Consider the following 27,166-nt stretch of genomic DNA (forward strand, 5'->3'; position numbering starts at 1 on the left):
TTTTCAAGAAAAAAAAATGCATAATGTATGTAAAAGTCAGATTATGACCTTTTGTGCAACAATGCAGAATTTTTCTATTACAACACATCGAAGAATTGATGACTTTTCCTGTGCCGAATGTACTTTCGGCCTACTCCTGCAGTTTTGACGATGTAGCTGTCATTATCTTCCATGTGTGGATGTACGTGTCAGTCTGTATCTGTGTGTGTGTCCGAGAGGAAGGGACGCCAGCACTATCGTAGAGGATCTTCTGGTCAAACAGAAGCTGGCACCAGCGAGACGCACACTATCACCCTGACAGGCGCCACTCCACCACACTCCCCCTCGCTCCCTCTCTCCTGGTCCAGGTCAGTGACCCCTCTGTCTCTCTCTAGTACATCCACTAGTATTAATACACACGTTTCCGCCCTTTACTTCATCCCCTGAAGTGTCTGTTTAGCTGCTTCTTGTTTTGATCCGATTCATCTCCTTCACAACACCTCCCAGACTGTGTACCACCAAAACAACTAAGCGTGACTGTTGGTATTAACTGGTCAGATCTGGTCAGAAAAAAGCTGAAAACAGACTGGGAGGTTATGAAACCAGGTCAGAAGACATGCTTACTTGTAAAATGACAGGAAATCATTTGCCATTCGTGAAACAGGAGTTACTCAATTACTTGTGTGCCCTCTCTGCTGCTATTTAAATGCTACATCACTTTATTTATTTATTTATTTATTTAATTGAATGCATTCAGAACATGTGTAAACTTAATTTTGAAAAGGATTAGGCCCTATGGGCTGTAGCTTTCATTAAGCATTACAAAAGGATATTTCCTAAATCTCTATCGTGCATGTGAGCATATTGAAGTTAAAAATACAGCCCTGTCTTTAGGTCAAAGCTAAGAACCAAAAAGGTGACACCTACCCTCACTCATACCATGGGCCCAAATTATGCGAATTATACCAAAACTACACAGCCATCAAAACCACACAGCCAACTCTAAGAAAACAAATCCACTTAACACTGTCCCATAATCCAACAAGCCTCAAACTCCAATCAACCAATCAACCTGTTCCAAACCACACGGTCAATCAGACCAGCTATTCAACACCATGAGTAAAAAAGCTAATCATACAACAATTCGTATTCCCGGGTTCTACAAAAAACTGATTATGCTCCAAACTATGTAGTCCACTAGATCAATCTGCCAGCCTGTTCATTACCCTTGGCCCAAAAGCCAACCATTTCTCTCAGACACTAAACCTTGTCCCAAAGCCATAAGTCTCAAACTACATCATCAACAAACCAATCTTGTACAAATTCAGTGGTTCATAAAACAACCATGTTCCACATGGCAGAGTCAACCAGAACAGCCAGTTAACCTTGTGAGCCAAAAGTCACAGGGACCAACCAGCCAATCTGTTACTAGCTCTAAGGTCAAACCATAATCCATCAAGCCAGCCAGTCAAACAGGTACAACTTTGGTCCGAAAACCAACCTTGTTCCAAACACCAGCAGTCAAGCAAACTTCTCACAAATGTTTGGCCAAAAAGGTCACATGTCAAACCACAGGGACAACCAGCTGAATCTATCCTAAAGCTAATCATTCAACAGTGATACAAAACCATGTAAACATTACAAAGCCTCAAACCTCAAAGTCAATCAAACAACCATATATAAAAAGTTTGGCTCCCAAAAAAACTACACCATGAACTGGACCAACCACTCAACCCTGTCCCAATGGTTATCCAACCTATACAGCCAACCTTGAACCAAATCTGGGACCCAACCAGTCAATTATGTCCCAAACCCATGTTCCAGCTGATTCAGACAAACTCTGTTCCAAGCTCTGGGGTCAAGCAGCCAAACCCTCATTCTGTGAAAATGAGAGAAGTGTCTGGAATATCGGTACACCTTTACTACATGGCAAATCTGCTCAGAGTCTATTCCTGCTCTCCAGCCCTGTGGCAGCCAAGCAGTGTGTGAAGCAATGGCCTTCCCCTCATCCTCATGTATGCTGGCAGTGTAATGTGTCTCTCCCAGCAACACATCACTTCCTGTTCCAGACCACTTGTTTATTTGGTTAAGAGTGAAATTGCTGCTTCTTTATTTGAGAATAGTGGAAGGAAAGCGGCAATGCGCAGTGATTACTGAAGCCCTAGATGAGAGGTGTCGGGGTATAATGGGATGAACCTGTATGAATAAATAAAAGCAGTCTGGCTGTATTCGTCCATAGAAAACCATCCAAACAAGCCGCACAGACTGAAATGTCAGGCTACATCCACTATAGACGTGTTTATAAAGTGTAAAAGTCAGGAGAATATGGATAAAAGGAAGTGAAACAGTTTGGCAACACATTAAATGTGACTTCTAACAAAGGTTGAAATGGGGACAAATGTTTTTGATTGGTCAACATATAAAAAATGTTAACTCAGATTTCTCCATATTTTTTATGAAAACGAATTTTGCTGTTGGTTTGTTCGGTGCAGTTTGTTTAGATGAGAAAACAGCAGGGTGTGGACCAACATCTGATCGAGGTGGTGTCGCTCTGGTTCTAATTAATGCTCACTTGCTTCAACTGCAGTGATAAAGTACTTCAATGCTGAAATAAATCCTACTGTGAGCCAAACCTGCCATGTGTTTTGGGTTGTGGGTGACATTTTTCTTTAGATACGTGCTGATAAACTGAACTACAAGGCCAAATAGAACACATTATGTACATAGCTGTAGTGCTGCAGAAATGTTCAGGAGATTTTTTTTGATTCATTGGGCTGAAGAGAAAATAATCAGTGGAGGCAATAGCAAAAATGTTAAATTAGTTATTTATATAATTACTTAGTGTAACGTAGTTGACGGATGCCACCGATTGAACGTGGATATCCACCGTCTGCTCGAGTGTCCGCAGTAGCTGATCAGACCCAAACACAGGGATTCAGTACGTTCTTTTATTTAACTAAACAAAAAATCGAACACAACTTACATTAAAATGTAACAGAAACAAACCATAACTATAACATGGAAACTTAAATAACCTAACATGACTATGACATAAAACTTAAAACACTTGACATAAAAGCACACATACAACGTTACATCGACAAAGTCCATATATATAAATATAATCACTGACACTGACCAAGATAGCAGGATAAACATATATAGAGCAGCATAGAAACAGGTGAGAAATTGGGAAAACACGTTAGAAAAGGGCATGGCACTGCCCACATGGGAATAAAACAATGATAGATAAACCACTTGCCAAGACCCCCATAGGGGGTCCCAGTAACTCCTGATATCTAGTTATCTAGTTTTCTTTGCTTATTAATTTATTTACAGTGGTACCTCGGTCCTCGACCACCTCGATTAGAATTTTCGAGTCAATTTGACCTCGGTATACGAAAATATTTTCGGTGTACTACTCGACCGTCAGGAACACAGGTTCATGTTTCATACAGGATTGCAACGAATATCAACATTTCAACCCGACCCAAAACCCGAATATTGCCAATGAGGGAAGTTGTGAGATCAGTTATCGAGTTGAAACTGTTTAATTCGTTTTACATTATTTCCTGTGGGGAAAAATAATTCGGTTTTCGACCAAATCAGTATTCGACCAGACTTTTGGAATGAATTAAGGTCGAACCCCGAGTACCACTGTAAATACAGAAAACAAACCATAACAAGTTGACAATAAAAAGATTCAGACCTGGCAACCAGTCTGACAGGTGTGAACGCAGTCTATGAAATCTGATCTGTAGCACATCTGCACTCCACTGCTTATTCAAAATAAGAGATTTCTGAAAAAGCACAAATTTATTCAGAACTGTTCAGACTGTACTGTCTGGAAAAATATAACTAGCTTTTGTCTGGTGTAACAGTTCCTATAGATGTGTACATGCTGCTGTAGAAGCAGTGTAAAGTTATTGCTTTTGAAAAAAACATAGTAGACTAAACAATTATTTTCCTCAGCATGTAGCTGCGAGTTTAACGCTACGTTCCCCCTGGGGCTGTGTGTTTATCATGGTTATAAGAAAGCTCAGTCTTGTGCAGAATTATGGAAGTTATTTAGATGTAGATTTAGCCTTAAATTCACATGTTTTGATGCGTTATTGATATTCCTCATTATGGAGGAAGCTATGGAAGCTCAGTATGTTAAGTCAATGCTAGGTTTAAGCATAAAAATATGTCATTTTAGTCAATTTTAGTCATTGTTTGGACACTTTCCAACACATCTGAGGAAAATGTTGATATTCCTGATTTATTTCATTTTCACTGGTGTTATGTCTTTACAAAAGGGTTAATGGCTATATTTGAGCTAGCTAAGGTTATTAGCTAGCGTATGTTTGGCCTTTCTGTGTAAAAGCACAAATTACAAAATACCCACAATGACAAGAAGTGAAATGTGGTTTTTCTATTTGTTTTACTTGTACATTGCTAATAAGAAATAACTGCAGTTTGTCTTTTAAGGAGCGGAAAAAAACGCACCATGATAACAGTTTCATAAGTTCCTACTCTTTTTTAACAAACATATTAGGTGCTTGACAGGACACACCAGAGATAGACCCCAGCTAAAGGTTATGTAGTTGCGGTAATCCTGTGGCGGGCGGTAAACACTTGTGGAAAGGCCCAGCGAGGGTTCAGAGATCAGTCAAACAAAGCAGCGGACACACAGACGCCTGAATGTGCCTGTCTATATGTGGTAGTCTGCCTGACTGGCGGCTGACGGACGGGGCAGAGCAAAAAAAAAAAGAAAACAGGACTTAAGAAGGAAAGTGAAAGTGAGACAGTGTTGAATAAAGGCAGCAGAAGCTGAATGAAGCAGAAAAAAACGCAACACAGACTAGAGAAGACAGCTAGACAGGTGCATGAGATGAACAATGAGCTGAGACATGACAGAGCAGATTTATGACACGCAGAAGTCTTGCTCCCGCTATTCAGACTGCTAACGTCGGATCACAGCGGGCGCTTTTAGCTGCAGCCGACTGCATTGAGACTCCCATTTCTCCCTGATGTCGTTTCATTTAGCGTTTATTATCAACAAGCCTCTTCCTGCAGCAGCGTGTAAAGATAATTTATAAGCAGAGCCGCAATCTATAAGGTATCTCTTGAGGAAAAGGCAATGGCAATAAATAGCTTTCGCTAATTCAAAGATATTGTGGTTTTTAATAACAGCGTGAGAAACGTTCCCACAGTAATTCCGGCATTTTAAAGAGATGGTCAATTAAGCTGAGGGTAAAAAGTTGGTGTCACTCAGTCTATACCCCTTCCATGTGTGAGTTTTTATGCAAGTTAATTAATAATATTAGAAATCAAATGACGGAAATTGAGCATCCATTGGGAGGAAAAGAGCATAGGTGTCGTTTTTGTCTATGTTACTATTACTATTTTTTTTTTTTTTAGCTAATGTTTAGCTAATATTTTCTAGAATTATGAGATCATTTTCTATTTGTGTAATTTATAACAAATATAAGACCATTAAACATATTTCTGAACACATATTTACTTATTCCGAGTCTATTAACGTTTATCCTTTTTAACGTTGAGCAAATAAAAAAAAATAATTAAACAAATAAAAATATAAAATTCTATGAAAATATATAAAAAATACAAAATTAAAAATCCATAATTAAAAATAGAAAAATTAAAATTATGAAGAAGAAGAAGAAGAATGCTTAAAATAAGTCAAAAGAATATGACAGATTCAAACTTAAAATGAAAAATTACCCCAAAATAGGATATCTAATAAAACAGCAATATTCAAAGAATTTAGCAGATATATGTCTTTTCAGCAGTGTGTTCCTTTAAAGGCGGTTCTGTTACTTTTTTCAGCTCAAATGCTCAAGTGAACGTTGGTAGATGACATAACTGTGCCCAGAAGGCAACTAACATAATTTCTTTAATGAGATACTCTGAGACCTACGAAGCATGTTTTATTAAAACAGCTGTTTCCCACAGTTACAACTGCCCCCAAACACACACACACACACACGTCTCTGTGCTGTTCATTCTGTTTTATTGCTTCATTATTGCTGGCTTCAAGGCCACTAGTACAGGAGATTTGAAAATCTTTTTGTAAAACAGACACAGAAAAATACAAAACAGAACAGGCGATATATAATTCAATAAGTTAAATTCACGCTATAGTGGTTCAGGCGGTTGCCAGTTTAAATCATAGGACTGCTCAGCTCTCGGCTCGGATTAGATTCGGTCCCGGGTTGGAGGTCTGGTAATGGAATGCAAATATAAATGCAGCACCTAAAACTAGAATTTGTAAGAGTGTACCAGCTGGTACTGATCCGATTGATTTCATTTGCGATACAATGCACATATTCAGGCTGAGATTTTACCTGATACCTGAGATGAATTTTTAGGGTAATGATAAGCTTAGGATGGAAATCATAATCCTGGCTGAGCTACTAGATTGGGGGGGGTGGGGGGTGGGGGGGTTGGATAAAAGAGAAAAAAAAGAAAGGAAAGAAAATTGACAGTCAACTTCGCACAAAAAGTGCAACAGAATGAAAAACATTTCCATATCCATCTGTTTTCAAGGCCAATATCTGTTAAAACTTAATAGCTAGAATTAAACAAATAAATTTACCATCAGTTATGTCTAAATAAATTTTTATTTTGGATTATTTAACTTTTTTTCTCAATCTTTCAATCTTATTATTATTATTATTATTATTATTATTATTATTATTACAAATTAGATAGATAGTAGAGACTTTAACTACAAGGTCAGATAGATAGATAGATTGATTGATTGATTGATAGATACTTTATTGATCCCATGAGGGAAATTCAATAAAGTATCTATTATTATATTAATTTATATAATTAACTTATTATTAAAATCTATTATTAAAAATTAAGTTAGTATTAAAATCTATTATTAAAAATTAAGTTATTATTAAACTCTATTATTTTAATAATCAAGAATTATTACAATGTGTTATGAAATGTTAAGTTCTTATTACAAACGATTATTTTAATAACAGAGAATGATTGAAATCTATTCCTAAAAATTAAAAGTTTTAAATTGGCCAAAACAGGAAAAAAACACCTTCCACTTCTTATTTTCATACATTTTTGACATCGGCGGTGACAAGAAGAGTTTAGCCAATTCCCAAAATTCATCCAAATGTAGTCAGTCAGCCAAGACATTTCTGTGTCTGACGTTCGCTTCTTTACTTTTTAGCACCACGCTTCTAAGGCTAATGCAGATAACAAGCAATGGATGCTTGTAGCCTCAAGCTTACCATCATGCAAACTGCAAGCGTAATCTCGAGAAGACCGTCTCTTTCACGAGACAGATCGCAATCAGTAATACCATTTGTACGTAAACAGTTTGATAAAATAGCAGAATGGGCAGAAAAATAAAAAAATCTACCGTGCAAATCAACTGGAACAATATTATCATCTGAATCACTTCCAACCTACTGTTCTGGGGTAAAAGGAAACCATTTTTGTCCAAATTGTTCCTTTTAAACATCTCAGCATGTGTGAAAAGCTGCTTTCGCTGATACTGCAGAAGTAAAATTACTAAATAAAAAAAAAGAGCTCTAACCGCAACCAGATTGCCTGAAGGCTCGTTGGTGGAGAGAAATGTAACAGATCCCTCAGTTGTAAAACTGCATTTTCACACATGAAATGTGTGAGCTTTTAGCGACAAATTCAGCCTGTTTAGCCCATTAAGGTGTGAGAGTGAGTTTCATTACACATGGATTATTATCCATCACCGACTCCATGCCCTGTCAGATGGCTGCATGCAGCTGTTTTAGCTTTAGACGTAACACGAGAATTAAATCTAAAGCCTCATGTTCGTCTCATCATCTCAATCTGTATCATGTGTGTGGAACAAAACATCTACATACTGTACTTCCCCCGTCATGATAGAAGAACATTCCGAAAAACCCAAAACTTTCGCTGAACTTTAATGCTACTGGATAATTTCCACAAATAGACACAATTTTTTACGACATTCTTCAGTCAAAGCAAAACACCAGCTCAGTATATTATCCCTCCCTGCCAGCAGAGGTCACAATCTCCTCAGATCTTTGACCAAATTTCCTGTTCACATCCTCTTTTTATGCACTCTGTATAATCCTGCCATCAATTGCAACCATTATTACAGTAAATATGAGTCTTCCACTAGGAAGTTAAACATGAACGACCCCTTAAGTCGTAATTACGACAATCACTGAGACCGGAGAGTTTCCATGATGGGAGGAGACTTAAATTTTCAACACAGCAGAGGAGAGTTTGTGTACTGAATGACAGGTTTTGTTTATTTATGTAGATCAGCAACCGTTCTACTCATGTTGTATGTTTTTACGCAGTATAAATAGCATGCATTTGACCAAAATTCGAAAATTGGCAACAAGCTAGCTAGCTAAGTTAGATGTGTTGAAATTAAAAGAATAAAGAAATACCTGTGAATGAACCTGAAGTCATCCATGCTTTATATCATGTCCTACATGTAAACATGACATACTCGTGATAACCACTTCAGAAGGGGGAAGTAGGATAATTCCGATGGAGGATGAAGGCAGCGTTGGCTCAGTTTTTATTAGAGCTTGTTCTTTTTACTACTGTTTGGATTGATTCTCTGGTTCTGTTGTTTGTTGCATGTTTACTGACTTCCTGCTTTGCCAGTTTTTTTTAATTAGCTTTTTTTGGTCGATGTATTGATACTGTCAATAAAACCTCCATTAATATGAATCCTAAACCTTCTCCTGAGTCCAGTGTCTTATTTATAGATATTTCTCAGTGAAATGAAACTTCTAAATCTGTACATTTTTTCTTTTCAGAGACGTGACTGGAAGAAATTTTAGTTAGTTAGTTGCACCTAGAAAAAGGAAAACATTTTTTTTATCATATTATTGTATTATTTAATTGTATAACTGTTATATATAAAGCTAGACTTAATATAAAAATAACTATATAAAAACATTTCCTCACGCTTCTGCCCTTAGACATTTCCAGAAAAATAAATTTGTGTTGTTGTTGTACAGGGAAAGCTGTTGAAATTCTAGATCTGTTTTTAGATGCAGTGGATAGAGATAAAGTTGAAAAGCTCTGGAGTTTTCCTTTAATGGGTGTTAGAAGGGTGTACATTGAAATGAACGGTAGGTCAGTTGCAGTGAGGGTCAAATAATATAGAATTATTGTTACATACTGAATGAATTAAGCTAATTGAGCTAAAAACTACAAACAGAAGCAAAATAATAGCAATACTGAAACAAAAAAGTGAACAAAGTTATAAAAAAAAGTGGTAAAAAAGGTCAAATCTGACATAAGAAATCACAAAGTTCTCACAGTAAAGCTTAATAAATAGACAAGAATAAACTAAAGCAGGTGTCCGGGTTCTACAGCTCACTCAGTCTTTCATTTCATCTTTCATACGTTTACCATAGAGCGCTTTTTGCTTCAGAATATCGCTCCTTCCTGTTCCTCGTTCGGTCCGTGTTAATATGGGAAAATCCGCGAGAGGAAAATCGTCCTTCGTTTGTTAAAGAAAGAACCTCTGTCCTCGGGCTCAATGCGATGGCACTTCTGTGGCTTTTGTGTCGGCTTGGTGCTGCTGTAGCTCAGCTCGGAGCAAAGCGTTCTCGTTCTTCAGCTCCTCCACCTGAAACCAGCAGGTTTAAATTACCTCAGAAGTCAGACAGAAGTCCAATCCAGAAAACGGCTGATTTTTGTAGTTAGAACTGCTGAACACTGGCTGCTAATGGAGCGCTAGTTCGCCTCAGAGTTATGCTAGGAGTGAGCTAGTACACTGACGTATTATATACCACACAGTTTCCAGCTTAAAAAACACAAATATCAGACATTTTCTTCCTCATATTTTGCAGTTTTACAAGAAATCCTACTGTGAAGCACATATCATGCTTAGTACTGTTTGCTCGTCTTTATGCTAGCATATCAGTCTGCATATCTTCCTCTCTCTATGAAATGCTGACAAAGTTCCAATCTGGCCATGATTTCATGATTTCTCCCCTGACAAATAGTGTGATATTTACTGAAGTGATATTTTTATCTCAGATGTCAGTAACAAACTGATTATAAAGCTTGATTAGTGCTCAAATGTGAAAATTACAGTTAGGCTAATGATAATTACACTTAGCTGAACATATGGTGTCGAATAAAATAGTCTAGAACGTAAAGCTGTTAAACATAAGGACAACTTGTGTTTCATTTCTACATACTTCCTTGGAAACCAGTGTAGTTTTCCACCCAAAAAGCAATGTATTAAATAAGCTCCATTTAAATGATTATTAATTGAAATCAATTGAACTTTATTGGATAGCACTTTTAAAAACAGACATTTTCTTAAGGCAGCTTTATAGAAATCTATCCATTCAGGATATATTTTAAATTTATCCCTAATGAGCAAGCCAGAGGTGACTGTGGAAAGGGAAAAATGATGATATGAAAAGATGATGTGAGGAAGAAACCTTGAGAGGAACCAGACTCAAAAGGGAAACTTTATCTGTATGAAACGCTAGAATATTTACATTTATGGCATTAGATAGATGTTCTTATCCAGCGCAACTTACATTTATTTTATACAACTGAGAAATAAAGGGTTAAGGGTCTTGGTCAGGGGCCCAGCAGTGGTTTTGAACTCACAACCTTCCAGTCAGTAATCCAACCACAACCTTAACCACTAAACTACCACATTATAAATCATTTCCCTACTAAAACTGTACACTATGTAGTCAAGTCCAAATGTGCAACCGGGAGCTTTTGGGCAACTTATGAACATAAGCATCAGCATAACTATAATGTTATTACTAAGGAATGATTATGGAAGGAGAAAAGCGTCAATACAATCTGAATTTAAAACATACAAATCTGCATTGTAAGAATTTCTAGGTATGGAAAGTGTAGCCTGGAAATCATGTCAAGTTAGAAACGACATTTTATAACAATATGAAAGGCATAAAAATTTGGCAGGGGGGGGATCAAATTCACATAATTTTCCAGGAAGCAGTCTGTGTTAAATACAGTCGATATAAATAAGTATTTGAGGTGTTCTGGGAAAATCTAATCCTCAAAACGTATCCAGATTTAAGTAACACCACCCAGCCTTGTGATTTGGCACAGAACTGTGATTTTATGTAATCTACGCACAGATTGTGTCTTCATGTTCGCAGAAACGTTATGTGCCAGCCATCTTGGATAACCAGCTTTCCTTTTTTTTTAAGCAGCAGCATGGCTGAAATGTACAGCATATAATCACTTACATGTGCATTTATTGAAATATACTGAGCTCTGCTGCAAACCTAATGAAGCAGAAGACGCCAGAAAGTGAGCATCTTGACAGAATAACTTTTAATGGTAAACACACAAAAGGTGTTAATTAAAATATTCGCTGAACTATTCCTTTAGTCGTAAAAGCTACGAACTTTCCATATGGCATTTTAAATCAATCCCTGGATGTTTTTTTGTTTGTTTGTTTTTTGGACTGGCGTGACCTCATTACTCTGGTCATACTGCAGCTAAAAACAACTGTTAAAAATATGTGATGCATTGAGATGATGTTCAGAGAAGGAGCGTAATTATCACAGACCTAGAAGTGATCCACCCTCACGAGATTAATTATGCTACCTAACGCTTCACGCACTCTTTGCTCCGTTTCTGAATTATTGCATTTTTTCTGTGCCGTACTCTATTATTTTGCCTCCTTTAAGTATTTCTTCCTCAAAATGTCATGATCTTGGCGAGGCGGTTTTTTTTGGCAGGGCTGAGCTCGTAGCAGGCGGTCTTACCTGCTGTCGGAGGATCTCATTGTCCATCTGGACTCTCTTCACTTCGTGGAGACTCTCGTGGAGTCTGCAGTTGCTCTGCCGCAGCTCCTGGATGTAATCGCAGGCCTTGGACAGGATGCCACCTTTACTCTGAGACAGAAAATAAGTAAATTAAGAAATAAATTACTGAACTTAAATAAATTATAATTATAATATAATTACAAATAATTTTACGTCGATTAAAGGCAGTTATTGGAAAATAATAATCAACAACAGGGTGTTTTTATAGCACAGTAGTTTTACACCAACTGCAATTTTATTACATAATGAAAAACACGTCGTACATTTTTGCCATTTATAGTTACATGCAATGTTGTGGAACATTATAGTAGCTATAAATGCTCTTTCCCTTCCCTTCCCTTCCCTTTAACAAGACAAAAAAGCATCTTGTCATGTTACAAAGAAATGGGAAAGAACAAACCTTTTGCCTCTTAACTGCAAAACTTTGAATAGTTGCAGCTTTATACCTCTGTCTGATACAAAGCTCTGACACTGGCTTCTCTGACACTGGAGACTCCTTCCAAAAGTCTCGAAAAGTGTTAACCTTAAATAAACATCTCCTGACATTAATTTATACCATATCGTATCATAACCATTCTACATTTTATTTTGTTAAATCACAAAAAACATTGAAATAGCCAATTTCCTTGGAGGTTGGGGTCAGAGCACAGGGTCAGCCATGATACAGCACCCCTGGAGCAGAGAGGGTTAAGGGCCTATCAGTGGCAACTTGGTAGTGCTGGGGCTTGAACCCCCGATCTTCCAGTCAACAACACCAGAGCCTTAACCACTTGAGCCACCACCGAATTGTGCAATCGTATTAAGAAAAATATTAAGAAATCCTTCCCTCAAAGAAAGTTAACTAACCCAGACACATGAACTTCTTATATATTTTTATATTTAGGTCTTCTTTTTTTTGGAACTGGACCTGTGATCCTAAAAATCAATGGAGACCAATTTTCTTTTCTTTAAATACATGCCAAAATCTTTATATACTCGCTCCTAATGATATTGTTAACTAAGTTTTCTCTCTCTCTCTCTCTCTCTCTCTCTCTCTCTCTCTCTCTCTCTCTATATATATATATATATATATATATATATATATATATATATATATATATCATTTTCATACAAAATGGAATTTTTACACTTCTCCACCATTAAATGTCAGGAGGCTACACACTGTGAATTTCAATGTTCAGAATTAATGTTCCTCATCAAACGCGCTACGGCAAATAACGGTGCCGATTTAACGACATGACGTGACGTAACGACGTGACCATTGCTCATCTCCACTGTGTTCTTGGATGTTTACTGATGATACAGTGAGTCACACTGTCTCCTGAACCGCATCAGCAACTCTGAGTGACGTCACTGCACAGAACTGGATGAGGTTCAAGACAAATGTTTACTGAAAATACACCGAGCCGAGACGGATTTCATGTTAGATGTTACACCTGTGTGGAAAAGCAAGCATGTACGGTACATATTGGAATGACAGGAACTCACCGCTCCGGTTTTAGTGCTGTCCATGTTGCAGTCTGGGATGATTTTAGACAGCGTCACGATCCAGGTGTTGATCTTGTCTCTCCTCCGTCGCTCCACTGCATAGTGTAAAGTTCAAAACAAGTTGTAAGGAGGAACTGGTGCTATGGTTTAGTATAGCTGTGTGTGTATCACATACAGTTCATTATCGCTTACATGGTACCTTTAGTACGTATTATTCACCTAGAAAGTGCGTACTGGGTATCATTAAAGCTTTAATCCATTATTTTAATCCTTAAATTTTTTATTAATGGTAAATTACATCCAAGTGAAATATGTCTAATAAAAGATAACAGCACCACCCCAGGGACATTCAGCTAGCTGTAGAATGAACAGCAAAATTATTATTATTATTATTATTATTATTATTATTATTATTATTATTATTATTAATAATTATTATTATTATTATTATTATTATTTATTTATTTATTTATTTATTTATTTATTTATTTATTTATTTATTTATTTATTTATTTTATTTAATTATATTTAATTTCATTTTATTTCTTTATTTATTTTTTAGTCGAAACAGGTTTCATCTTATGAGCACTTCTACCTGAAGTGATTTTCATGGCAAATCTTTTGATCTGTTTCCTTTGAGCTTTATATAAAGACATATCGGCTTGCCAACTAGCAACGAAGTCACAGCAGACGGGAGTTAATGTACAGTTTAAGCTCAAATCCAAAAAAATCTAACTCCTGATATTGAAACAATCAATTTCCCACTCTCACAATATCTGGAATATTCTCCACAGGCGACGGGCGATTGTTTAAGAAGGAGCAAAAAAAAAAAATTCCCGGAGTTAAAAAAGTTAACTGGAGTAATTCCTTTAATTTGTTTTTTTCTTTTGTAACATCACAAACACTATGTGGTGTGAATTTGTACAGTGATAAATGGCAGCAATTGTGCACAATGGGCTTCAGAAATGGTTTTCAAATTGGTGCAATCCATTGAGAAGAAAGCAAAGAGACCTGGAAATACCCACAAGAAGGCAGACGTTTTTAGAGAGTGGGTTGAGGTGAGATGTCATTGAAATATATTTTTTACCCATCCAGAAATAATCGTAAATCAGCTTCGGTTGTTACAGTGATACTGTACCTTCTCCTAGAAAAGGGTTATGTGCTTAGTAGTAGGGGTTTGGATGTATTGATTTAAATGTTCCTCATCTTCATGTTCATTGGTTTGTGAGAGCTACATGGTGATCCAAGGGGCGACAAGGGTTAATCTCGAGAAAAATCACTCGAGCTTTACTGAACTATTAAAATACCGTTAAAGGGATACTCCAGGGCTGTTCAACATTGATCCCTATCCAATGCATCTGGTGTGAATTTTCGATTATCACGGATAAACATTTCAGAAAACAGAAAAGACTTTAATCCAAATTCACTGATGTTTCAGGCAGCTCCATTTTCTGATTGCAGAAATTAACACAGTTTTTGGCAATTAAGTAATTTTCCACAAAAAAAAAAGCACAAAAAACTACTTAAGTTGCATCAAACATTTTTTGGGGAAAAAAAAGCAAGCAAAATGGTCGTATCAATCAGAAAAAAAAAAAGAAGTGAAATCCTGGAGGGACTGCAGTTAAATTTGAAACTCAGTCCAGTGATATACCAGTTGTTTCAATTTAGCGCTCTGGATTAGCCACTAACATGGCTGAGTGACAGCTGATGTCTTTCAATGCTTAACTATTATATTATATGACTATAAATAAGATAGTTAGGATATTAAGGTGGCACAATTCACCTTGTAATCATCTGTACACTGGTGCATTGATTAATTTGAACAACCCTGGACTATCCCTTTAAGATGGTGACATGAATTCAACAAGGATGCGGTAAACAGAACTGGAATGCAGTGTTTTGCTAAAGGAAGAAAAACCACGCTCCGAAAAATCCTCTGCTCAATCCATACCGCTCTCTAGTGGTGGATTGATGGTACTGAGACTTCAAGAGGACTTTTAACCCCTTGACGCTTTCAGATCGGGCCCATATTTGGTGGAACGCTCTAAAAATGATAACCGAGTATATTTGCAGTATCAGAAAACAGTAAAAACACACACACACACTCACCCTCGTTGTGTTGCGCCCTCCTGCGATCATCTCTCGGTGTACGCAGCCCTTCAATCTTTCTACAAAAATGACAAGAAAAGGATGACAAAATTTCAGCCCTGACCTTTTCATCATCCGAATGCACACAGTAGCACGTGTTTATACTGAATGAAAGAAAGCAGAATGCAAAGCCCTGAGCTGTTCAGGCACAGCTTGGTGCTTATTGAGAGCTTTAGAAAAGCCCACCCTCTGCTCTGGGGCCAACAAGGGTGTCGACTTTAAAGCGGTGGAGGATATGAAGGCTTTATGAGACATCAGAGGGAACGATCCATATGCAGAGACCGGCATGGCAGCCCTGACAACGGCTTCACATCCGAGCGAGTGAAAATATCTCGTTGCCCTTTCGTGTCAGCCGAATCGTCCCGTAATAAACTGCGGCGCCCGAGGCTGGGATTCGCTCTAATGACACGAGTGTTCTCAGCGTGCAATCTCCTCTCAGGTACGCTTTAATTAAATCGAGGTGAGGACAAGAACAAGGACGGGGCGCCGGAGAAAATGGGTGACGACCTGGACGGAAAAACATTTAGATATCAGAGATGCTTCGTGGTTTGAAAGGTAAAGGGCAGGGACTTCCGGTGTAGTTTTAGCAGCGACAGAACTGAAATCCAGACCTGAGACAAATGCAGAGGTGTTAATACCAAGCTCCAAGTGGGGAAACCAGAAAGGGCATGATGGTAAATGTCACCTAAAGTCACATTTTCATATCAAACACAGCGTATATTCTCTGTCTCGGTAAAACTCTGGTTAATATTTTTGTTTTCAGTATTTTCCAGAATCTTTGTCTAAGATTCCTAGATTCCTTATATACTTAAAAATGCACTTTGCTAGCTATTTTTTTTTTATATATATATCAACAAAAGTTTATATATAAACAAAATTTGGGGTAAAACCATTACTATAGCATATTGTGTATCGTTTTCGAACACATGGTATTAACAATATTAAAAAATTAGAAAACCTTAGTAAGAAATAAATATACATAAAACGGGAAATGTTTGAGATTTTTCACTTGAGGATTGTATTGTAATATAAAAAAAACACACACAACATTATTGTTTCTATAGCAACAACTTATACTTGTATCTCTGACGCTTAACTTTTGGGTAAAATTTGGGTCATTTTGGCAAAGAAAAATGTCTTTAAATAATCACTGATATTGTTGAATTTTCAACATTTCTGGAAGGAGTCTCCAGTGTGAGTGTTTTGAAACCAAGGACAGAAAATGTGGCGTTTTTTTAAGGGGTTAGTTCGTGATTTCTTGGTATCTTCTTGGTAGCTACATTTCTTTTCTCATTAGCTTCAAGAGAGGAATAAAGAGACGTTCATGAGGGAACGAGAGTTTACAGCTGTTCTAACATAAGCAACGCAGATGCTCCACAACAAAAAATGTTCAAACATACACTGTTTATTAAAGAAAGAAAATTGTAATCAAACTGCTGTGGTGTAAAATGAATACTTCAGCATTAGATAAAACTTCATGTTGTGTTTTATTACATATATAATAACAGTGTGTATGCGCAAAGGTATCTGATTCTTACAAGCTGAACACAGTAGAGATGAGGAATTATTTGTATTTAAATCAACAGAGGGATTTAGACATTAAATGACGACAAGTAGTTGTATTAGTATTTGAATAAACAGTGTGCAAACAAGCTGTTCAGGATCAGATATGAGGAGTCATTAGACTCTCAGTAATATATTCTTGAATAACAAGAACAAACCGAGTGAAATTTTCATCCAAATTTGTGTCTGATTGATGAAATGAAGGCAGCTGATAACAGTGTCAGACTTTTCTGTAAATCTGGCTGATGAAAATCAGACCGTTTTTATGTTGAATTGATTGATCGGGTGTTACGAGGGTTCAAACCTTCAGGCTGTAAAATGTGACAAGCTTCCTGGCGCATCCCGAGGCAATAACTAGCTATCACTCGTCCTACCGTTAAACAGAACTGCTCCCTTTATTCATGATTATTTTGTAACGAGACGTGGAAGAACGTTATCCATCCATTAAAGCTGTGTGTTTAATTATACAGTATTAAACCATTCTGTATGATAAACCGTCACTGTTTGTTACAGTGGTGTGAAAGTTTGCGCTCCCCAAAAAGAAAGAATGCAGTTTATACCAACAAGATATTTTTGACACAAATAATAACAAATGGGTGTATTTTAAAAATATTTCTGGTAAAAAAAAAAAAATTACCTTTTTGAATGTGATATTAATTACATTTAATAGCCAATGTATACACACCCCTTTTGGATTTTCTTATAGTCGATCAGATATAGAGCAAAAGATGGCTACATCAGTTTTAAGTTCTTATATTATGAATTTATATTTTATTTTATTTATTTATGTTTTTTATTTTATTGGATTTTTATTTTTGCTTGTATTTATACTTGAATTATAAAATAGATTTTAGAACAGATTCTTTTGTAAAGAAAAATAAATGAAAACTATGATTTTATGTATTTATTTTAAATTTACTGAATTTATTCATTGTATTATTATTATTGTATAACAAAAATAAAACAAATATTATTATTTATTTTATTTATTAATTGTAAATTAATAAATAATTAATTAATTGTGAATTATTTATTAATTTACAATTAATAAATTGTAACACAATTAATTCTTTTATTTTATTTATTTTTAAATAATTAGTTTATTTTAATTCATTTATTTATTGTGGTGATTTTATTGCCACTGTGTCTTCCAAAAAAATAGTTGAATCAGATTAGTTGGAAGTTTATGTGATGAATACTTTCATACTCTAACAGCTCTCACAGGAGCTTACTCTCTTTTGTATTTATCCATATCAGAATGTTTGGCTGAAGTGCAACTTTAACTAAACCCCATTTTGTAAGTTCCCTCGAGTACAAACAGTATGAATAATTAACGCTGGCATGAATAATTTTGACTTGCATTCCTCTCTGGTCTTTAAGTATTTATCCTTCAATAAAGACTTGTTGGAAAATCAATTGAAGACCCATAAACCAAACCTCATCCACAAAACACAAAACAGCCCAACAATGGTATTAACATTTAACGTTTAATTATTAAATCTATATTTAATATCTGGATAGAAAGGGTACTCAGGCTGAAAACCCACAAACCCACAAAAAGCCACTTTGGCATGAGCAGTTAACCGGGTTCGATTTTCTCTCTCGCTTTCTCCACCACACCGAATCCGAATCTGTTATGGCTGATCGTGATCACGTCGATCGTGATCCAGCCAGAACTGCAACAACAACACCTTTCTGGAGCGTTTCTTTCACTTCACTGTATTTGTGCAGCAAAGAAATACAAGACAACAAACAGCACATGGAAATAAAATCTATGAAAAGAATGTCTGACTACGTTGTTAGCAGATATCTGCAGTTCTTTAGTGTTTGGTCATGTCGGATAAAATGCCATGTTTCTTTCAGCCGTATCTAAAGTTCCAGCTGAATATAAAGTGTATATAGAGTTAAAAGTGATAATTATTCGGCTATCTAGTATTTTGGACACATGTAAATGAAATGCAGTCATGTGAGAAAGTGTGAGAAAGTAAGGATGAAAGACTTGGGGGTGTTCGTTTATAGGAAAATAATCAACCACTGGTTGATGGATTCATTATTTTTGTTCAAAAATCTGCACTTACACTACACCTTTACTCTGTGCATCTGTGCTTTGCTTGTATTTCCTCATTTGTTACTCGCTTCGGATAAAAGCATCTGCTAAACAAATAAATGGAAATAGAAAGCTGAGCTTCTATTACCACCTAAACATTATTTATTTCCCAATCACTCCACACACTCAACTTTTATTGCTCATTCCCAACACTAACATTTTTTAAAAGAAAGACACGTACCTTACATAACGTTAAATGGCGTGAAATGTATACGAAGCACTGTTATCATTCCCGTTATAGCAGCTATAAACAGTCTTTCCTTCACCAAACTCTCTTCACTTGTCTTTGTTAAAGTTAAAAAAAATTTATTCCGCTTAGCTTGCAAAGTTACCTCCTGAAGACTTTCCCAGGGTGGAAAAACAGACTCTTTTCACCCTTGAAATAGTTCTATGTTGTTTAATACTCTTACAAAATCAGCTCTATCTACTCATTAATAGATTAGGAAGAGGAGAGCGATGCCCCCTGTGGCAGATACTCACGCTGCATACGGATGAGTGCGGGGAGCTATGGTACGTGGTCCGCCTGGCTGAAGAACCTCCGGCGTGCTCATCAGGTAGAACTGACCTGATAGAGAGAGAGAGAGAGAGAGAGAGAGAGCAATTATTAAATCATCATTACGTCTGTCAAATCCTTCATTTCTTTGTTAATGCATATACAAACGCATCATTTATAGAAAACATATTCTTCAAAGAAAGATATTTGGGGGGAACCCAAACCACAACTGTGAGTCTGATGCCAACAAATGTTTTCAAAAAAGTGCTGCTGGGTGCTTTTTAAGGTTCAGGTCTGGCAACAAGATTAAAGTACTTTGCAAGCTGTGTAAGAGCGAGCTCATATATCATTCCGCTATTTCTAATTTAAGGACCCACATGCAGTCCGTTCAACCCGAAAAGAGTTCTCGAGGGCGCAGCTTTAAAACTGCCTCCGCTGGCATCCTCGTATCCGGATATAAAACACAGGATTTACTGCGGCAATGGAGGAAGAAATCACCCAAAAAAAAACGCTAAGAGGTATATTCAGTGTTGGCAAAAACTCAAGCCTGAAACTCAGTAAATATGTTTATAATGTGTGTGATGGATTTTTCCTTTAAGGGTCCATTAAAAGTTAAGACGAAGTTCTCTGCTTTCAGACTGTTTTTGATTTGCAAAAGCCTACAGCTGGGTTTTCACATTCGGTCATGTTTTCCTGTACTCTCTGTAATTTCTCTTGGCAGAAGCGTACCACACCGTGTATCTCACCTGCTGTGTGAGAGCATGCAGGTTCTGCCGGATGAGCCGAAACTCCAGCGGCTGTCGCATCGCTTACTGCAGTCGGTGGGACGTAGGAGAAGCGTGCCTCGCCTCCGATCGTCTCTGCCACAGGACTGCCTCCATTACTGAAGGGACTCTGGATCACAGCCTAACGTTCAAACACACGATGCTTTTACTGCTAAACCTACCAAGCTGACCTGCACAAAGCAGCTGCACTTCACAGAGCTGTTGTTTATTGTAGCCACATGCAGTGTAACCAGATCTGCTGAATCAGCAATGTTTCTCTGAGAGATAGAGGCATCAGGTTAATTGTAATATAGAAAGTCTTTGTCACTGATGAGCCGTTTATAATACCATTAAGTGACCGTGAAAGAGGCATGACCTCTGTATCTGTCAGTCATAGTGAAAGTGGTGTGGCTGAAGGATCTATCATTGGAAAAGAAAAGAATTTTAAATCTGTTCTTGAAAGAGGTGTGGCCTATGGATCTGTCAGTCTGGGTAAAAGAGGTGTGACCTATGGATCTATCAGTCAAGTGTGAAAGAGGTGTGGCCTATGGATCTGTCAGTCTGAGTGAAAGAGGCGTGGTCTATGGATCTGTCAATCTGAGTGAAAGTGGCATGGACTATGGATCTGTATATCTGAGTAAAAGAGGTGTGGCCTATGGATCTGTCAGTCTGAGTGAAAGAGGCATGGCCTATGAATCTGTCAGTCTGAGTGAAAGAGGCATGGTCTATGGATCTGTCAATCTGAGTGAAAAAGGTGTGGACTATGAATCTGTCAGTCTGAGTGAAAGAGGCGTGGTCTATGGATCTGTCAATCTGAGTGAAAGTGGCATGGACTATGGATCTGTATGTCTGAGTAAAAGAGGTGTGGCCTATGGATCTGTCAGTCTGAGTGAAAGAGGCATGGCCTATGAATCTGTAAGTCCGAGTGAAAGAGGTGTGGTCTATGGATCTGTCAATCTGAGTGAAAAAGGTGTGGACTATGGATCTGTAAGTCTGAGTAAAAGAGGTGTGGCATATGGATCTGTCAGTCCTAGTGAAAGAGGCATGGGCTATAGATCTGTCAGTCTGAGTGAAAGAGGCATGGCCTATGAATCTGTCAGTCTGAGTGAAAGAGGCATGGTCTATGGATCTGTCAATCTGAGTGAAAAAGGTGTGGACTATGAATCTGTCAGTCTGAGTGAAAGAGGTGTGGTCTATGGATCTGTCAATCTGAGTGAAAAAGGTGTGGACTATGGATCTGTAAGTCTGAGTAAAAGAGGTGTGGCATATGGATCTGTCAGTCCTAGTGAAAGAGGCATGGGCTATAGATCTGTCAGTCTGAGTGAAAAAGGTGTTGACTATGGATCTGTCAGTCAGAGGAAAAAGAGGCATGGCCTCTGGATCTGCCAATCTGAGTAAAAGAGGCGTGTCCTATGGATTTGTCAGTCTGAGTTGAAAGAGGCGTGGCCTATGGATCTGTCAGTCCTAGTGAAAGAGCCGTATCCTATGGATCTGTCAGTCAGAGCAAAAGAAGTGTGGCCTATGGGTCTGTTTGTCTAAGTAAAAGAGGCGTGGCCAATGGATCTGTCAGTCTGTGTAAAAGAGGTGTGGCCAATGGATCTGTCAGTCCGAGTGAAAGAGGCGTTTCCTATGGATCTGTCAATCAGGGTGAATGAGCTGTGGCCTATGGATCTGTCAGTGTTAGTGAAAGAGATGTGGCCTATGGATCTGTCAGTCTGAGTGAAAGAGGCGTGGCCTAAGGATCTGTCAATCTGAGTGAAAGAGGTGTGATTCTGAATCTGTTAAAAATGTGAAAAAGGAGTTGGCTGGTGTTAGTTGATTCTGTACCTGTTTGGCTCCAGTAAATGAAGTAGATGAGACCACGCCCACTGCCCCACCCACCAGCGGCTGATTAGTCAACTGAACAACCTGATAAACCTGAGAAAAGGAGGCACATTACTTATACCCTTATTACTTATACCCTTAAAAAAAGACTTTTATATCATTTCTAAAAAAAACAAATAAAGAACTTTAATGTTAGACACTTAAACCCAAAACAGACAGGGAAAGGGGCTCATTTTAACTGAGTGTGTAACATGATGCTCGCTTGACCCTTTAACAATGATCCTAATGCTAAATCTCAGCTCAGCTCGCTTCCAGCATAAAAAATGCTGTTTAACTGGAACCAAGTACTAGTGATGTCATGGGTTTGGACGTGGGCTCATCTTTCCATCATGACAAGCTGTTAAAATATATCTGGAGTAAGCAAAATGGGATTTTTAAAAACATTACCATTGATCATGAACTGAGAGTTAATTTTTTTTTTTTTTTTTTACTGCCAGATGTAATGGACCAAATGGGAGCTACATAATCAAGATAAAAGGTAAAGGCTATTAAAAAATGTATTGATGCCGACTTTGGATGGTGAAATCATGCATCAAGGATAATAAGATTATCCATAATTTTTAAAAACATGGAAAAGCAGACGGCTTCCATCTTCCCATCAGCAACATGTTTTGCGGTTGGAATGCACCATTTGGCAAGAAAGCCAACGATTTCCAAAGATGTATAACATTAACAAGCCTGTCCTGAGAGCAAAACCATGCGTCTCTCAGAGCGGTCAGCAGTCATGCTTTAACTATGCATGTAGTAATTGAATCTATGGCTGAATAACAGCACTAGCAAAGAATAAGTGTCCAACACGAGCATCCCTCCTTCCCCAATAAGCCCCCCCCCCATCTTCTCATCATGTGACTTTCTTACTGACTGACATGTGACCTGGGCGCAGTTCCAGTCCCAGTGAGGAACCACAGTCACATGACCGCCTGCAATAACTACAACAGCGAACTACATCCTTTTCTGCAGCGTCTGTTTAGGCTTTTCTTGTTTTTAATGTGTCATATGAGCTTCTTCTTTTAATAGCTTCATCTATGAAGGCGATAGCGAGAGACTTTGTAGCATGAGGATGTTTATGATGTTGATTAGCATAAAAATAATCATTCGTCTAAATACTAAATACTAGTGTTGTCGATCAGCTTCAATCTAACATAAATATCTGAAACTTCTTTTAGTTTAATAATCAAACGGAATGGAATTTGTTCCTGTTTTTGTTGTGTCCATGTCCATTATTGAACGTCTTTGTCATGTCACAGTGTCAATATGGAGCTCATACTCAGGGCTTTAAGTATTTGCAGTGTTTTTATAAGTATTTCTATTTTTATCTAACCTACTAGGGGCGATATATTCTTAGAAAGTGTCTCTATTTTTAGACAAAAGTTAATGGTGATATCAAACCCATTTCTGCTCTCTGAGATGCCCCAAGTGCATGTTCATAAGCAGCTAAAATTTGATCATCAGCCACTAAATTCTGTATAAGGTTATCCAACAGAGGGAAAAACACACGTCTAAAACACACTGCTCATTTTATATCGGACTTGCTGTGATATAATAATTAATCTGTTCATACTGAAACATCACTGTACTGGGAAAAGACGAGTACGAATTAAAAGCTCTTAAATCATGAATTTATACATTTATCTTAAGCGCTGCTTTGCGACAATAATGAAGCGTTGTTAAAAGAGATATATACAAGCATTCAAAACAAGTGTGTTACCTCGTGATTACTTTGTGCGACATTGCCTTTCATTTCTTAGATTCATTATCCTCTAAAATAGAACTAATACTGGACACACACCCTCTCTCTACTGATGACTGACTGCTGACGAGGTAACTAGAGACCCAAAGCACACCTTTAAGAAGAAAAAAAAGAAAGGTAAAAGGTAAAAAAGAAAAAAAAAAAAGCCCACCTGCGTGCTGCTGCCATCGGGGAGAAACTGATACTGGACGCTCCGGTCAGTGAAACCTGAAGTGTGAGGAAATGCATCTGCTTCACCTCCTCGTGAAACCTCTGTATCAGAAGGGTAGGAGTAGGAGTAATTTGAATCAGATTGGGGGAAAAAAGTGTGTGTATAAATCCCATGACTGTTAAAGGATGTGGGATTTTTTATTTATTTTTTCTACTTTATACATAAACGCCTGGTGAAAATCTCTTTTTGATTGTAACGTGCTCAGTAGCTTGATAGATAGATAGATAGATAGATAGATAGATAGATAGATAGATAGATAGATAGATAGATAGATAGATAGATAGATAGATAGATAGATAGATAGATAGACCAATCAGGCATAACATTATGAGCAGTGAGAGGTGAAGTGAATAAGACTGATGATCTCCTCATCATGGCACCTGTTAGTGGGTGGGATATATTAGGCAGCAAGTGAACATCTTGTCCTCAAAGTTGATGTGTTAGAAGCAGGAAAAATGGACAAGCGTAAGAATTTGAGCGAGTTTGACGAAGGGCCAAATTGTGATGGCTAGACCACTGGATCAGAGCATCTCCAAAACTGCAGCTCTTGTGGGGTGTTCCCGGTCTGCAGTGGTCAGTATCTATCAAAAGTATCCTTTAAGTCACAACTTACAGGACCTAAAGGATCTGCTGCTGACATCTTGGTGCCAGAACACCTTCAGGGATCTAGTGGAGTCCATGCCTTGATGGGTCAGGGCTGTTTTAGCAGCAAAAGTGGGACCAACACATTATTAGGCAGGTGGTCATAATGTTATGCCTGATCGGTGTATACCTGCACATATACACATATATCTTTTCTTACAACTAACCAACTGAAAACACAGTGCTCAGACTTTTATTTTTTTCACAGAAGAAAAGTTAGTAGCCTTGAAAAACATGTAAAAATAAAATACAATATTGAATAAAATGGGAAACGGGAAAATTCTCACATTCCTAGAGTAATTTGTTCAAATTATTAACTTTTGCCCATCAATTTCTTATTACAGAAGTTTTTCCTTCTATTTATTGAAATATTTCTTCATCCTGTATATTACAGACACTGGTCCTACTTCTTTCCTCATGCTCGCCACTCGCTTTAAAGCTAATGTACATATTATGTTGTGTATAAGAATCTAATGCAGGCATAAAAACAGAAGTTGACATCGTGTAGTATTATTATTATTATTATTATTATTATAGGAGCTCTAAATACCTTCAGTCATCTGTAACGTGTCTGTTTCTTGTTTCATTTGCCTGAAAACCGTTCAGAGAGAAAAAAAATCATTATAAAAAGGAAATATTTCACTGTTAATCTGTAAAAATGAGTGTTTAATATTTAATAACTTTAATGTAATTTCACAAGTTTTAGAAAACATATGAAAATAATACACAATACTATACTTACATATTTTTTTAAAATATTTTTTAAAAATATTTTTACATAAAAATGTCTTCACCCAAGCTGTAGAAATCAAGCAGTAAAATTATTATCATCATCTGAAATTTTAAAGTAACTTCTTGATAAAGGCCTTAAGCCCCGCCCACTTTATAATCAGCTGCAGTCATACATGTTTGTTTGTGTGTCATTATGATACACCGCATATTCTTTCACTTTGTTTTTTCAATTCATAAAAAAAAGGAATAAAATATTACTATACTATTAAAATATTCCTTAGGGGAAAAAAAATTCTTAAAATGTTAATTATTGTAGATTTATTTGACAAATTTATACTAAAAATGACACTGATTAATAACGGAGCAATTTTAATTCTCGACCAATTTTTTTCTTTTCTTAATGAAGACATTAATTTCTGACTATATTTACTGTATTTTTTTCCAATAATTCTACAGCTAGATATTGGCTTGATATAGTATGTGCATTTAATAAAATTTAAGAGCATAATTTGCATCAATAATGACTTTTATACATAGAAACAAAAGTTATAATATATATATATATATATATATATATAAATAAAAATAAATAAATAAATAAATAAACTTTAAAAAATTAAATAGAAAAGATTGTATGATGATGTTGATGATGATGATTATTATTATTATTATTATTAGCAGGTCTATTGCTGATCAACTACAAACTCTACATAACATTTGAACAAGAATGATCAGTTTTCTTTAAAAAACTTTGTTTAATAAGAAGCAGGTGTACTGTATTAATAATTCACCTCATCGAGGGGTCCAAAGTCTGCGGCAGCACGTCCATCTGCGTCCAACTTCAGAAAGCGTTATTATGGAAATGTTGATCACGGGAACAAACACTCGGGTCATGTGAGAGTCCGCACAAACACAGACAGGAGCTGTGGCTGTGTTTCAATTCGCTTCCTGTGCCAAATTTAGTGCACTAGGTAGCGCGTGGACGCCGTTATTCTGACGCAGATGCTCGTGTCCTAGTGTAGGACGTTGAGCGCTGTTTGGACTCAGAGCCTGCGCCGGACGTCACGCTCGTGTCACAATGGTGCGCATGCGCAGTGTATAAACGATCGTTTCGGTCCATTTTCCTGAGAAAGCTATGCTGTTTGTTGTTAAGGTTTTAAATGTCGAGAGTTTCTATAGCCTGGGCAATATTCTTAATAAAGTATTTTCCCCAAAGGTGTATTTTAAGTATTTGTTAATGCAAGTAAACATAATGTTAATGTTACACACAGTTTGTGGACACCTGACCATAACACCTACCTACAGTATACACTTTATTGCCAAAAGTATTGGGGCACCCCTCCAAATCATTGAATTCAGGGGTTGGGCTCGGCCCCAGTGAAAGGAACTTTTAATGCTTCACCTTCATACCAAGACATTTTGAACAATTTCATGCTTTGTGGGAACAGTTTGGGGATGAACCCTTCCTGTTCCAATATGACTGCACACAGCAAGGTCCATAAAGACATGGATGAGTGAGTTTGGTGTGGAGGAACTTTACCTCAACCTAATAGAACACGTTTGGGATG

General features: G+C 37.1%; 1 protein-coding gene across 2 annotated transcripts; it reads right to left on the minus strand.

Annotated features, from left to right (window-relative positions):
• Positions 1-6,933: 6,933 nt before the first annotated feature.
• LOC131344664 (upstream stimulatory factor 2) lies at positions 6,934-26,520 on the minus strand. 2 transcript variants are annotated; one of them, XM_058377113.1, is made up of 10 exons: positions 26,390-26,518; positions 25,417-25,457; positions 24,165-24,265; positions 22,207-22,296; positions 20,362-20,521; positions 19,603-19,687; positions 15,414-15,472; positions 13,305-13,399; positions 11,757-11,885; positions 6,934-9,613 (listed from the first exon to the last, which is right to left on the minus strand). In XM_058377113.1, the coding sequence occupies exons 1-10, from the start codon at positions 26,425-26,427 to the stop codon at positions 9,521-9,523; spliced, it is 891 nt and encodes a 296-aa protein (XP_058233096.1). In that variant the 5' UTR covers positions 26,428-26,518; the 3' UTR covers positions 6,934-9,520. The 2 variants fall into 2 exon arrangements, with proteins under 2 accessions (XP_058233096.1, XP_058233098.1); XM_058377115.1 differs by lacking the exon at positions 22,207-22,296 and having other exon boundaries at positions 26,390-26,520.
• Positions 26,521-27,166: the final 646 nt, after the last annotated feature.

The sequence above is a fragment of the Hemibagrus wyckioides genome, linkage group LG23, assembly GCF_019097595.1.
Source record: "Hemibagrus wyckioides isolate EC202008001 linkage group LG23, SWU_Hwy_1.0, whole genome shotgun sequence".
Lineage (NCBI taxonomy): Eukaryota > Metazoa > Chordata > Actinopteri > Siluriformes > Bagridae > Hemibagrus > Hemibagrus wyckioides.

Excerpts from the sequence above, each read along its gene's own strand:
- LOC131344664 (XM_058377113.1), bottom strand. The coding sequence starts at position 26,427 with ATGGACGTGCTGCCGCAGACTTTGGACCCCTCGATGAG. Across the intron at positions 25,458-26,389 it reads ACTTTGGACCCCTCGATGAG|GCAAATGAAACAAGAAACAG; the intron begins GTGAATTATTAA and ends AACGGTTTTCAG. Across the intron at positions 9,614-11,756 it reads ATGAGATCCTCCGACAGCAG|GTGGAGGAGCTGAAGAACGA; the intron begins GTAAGACCGCCT and ends TGCTGGTTTCAG.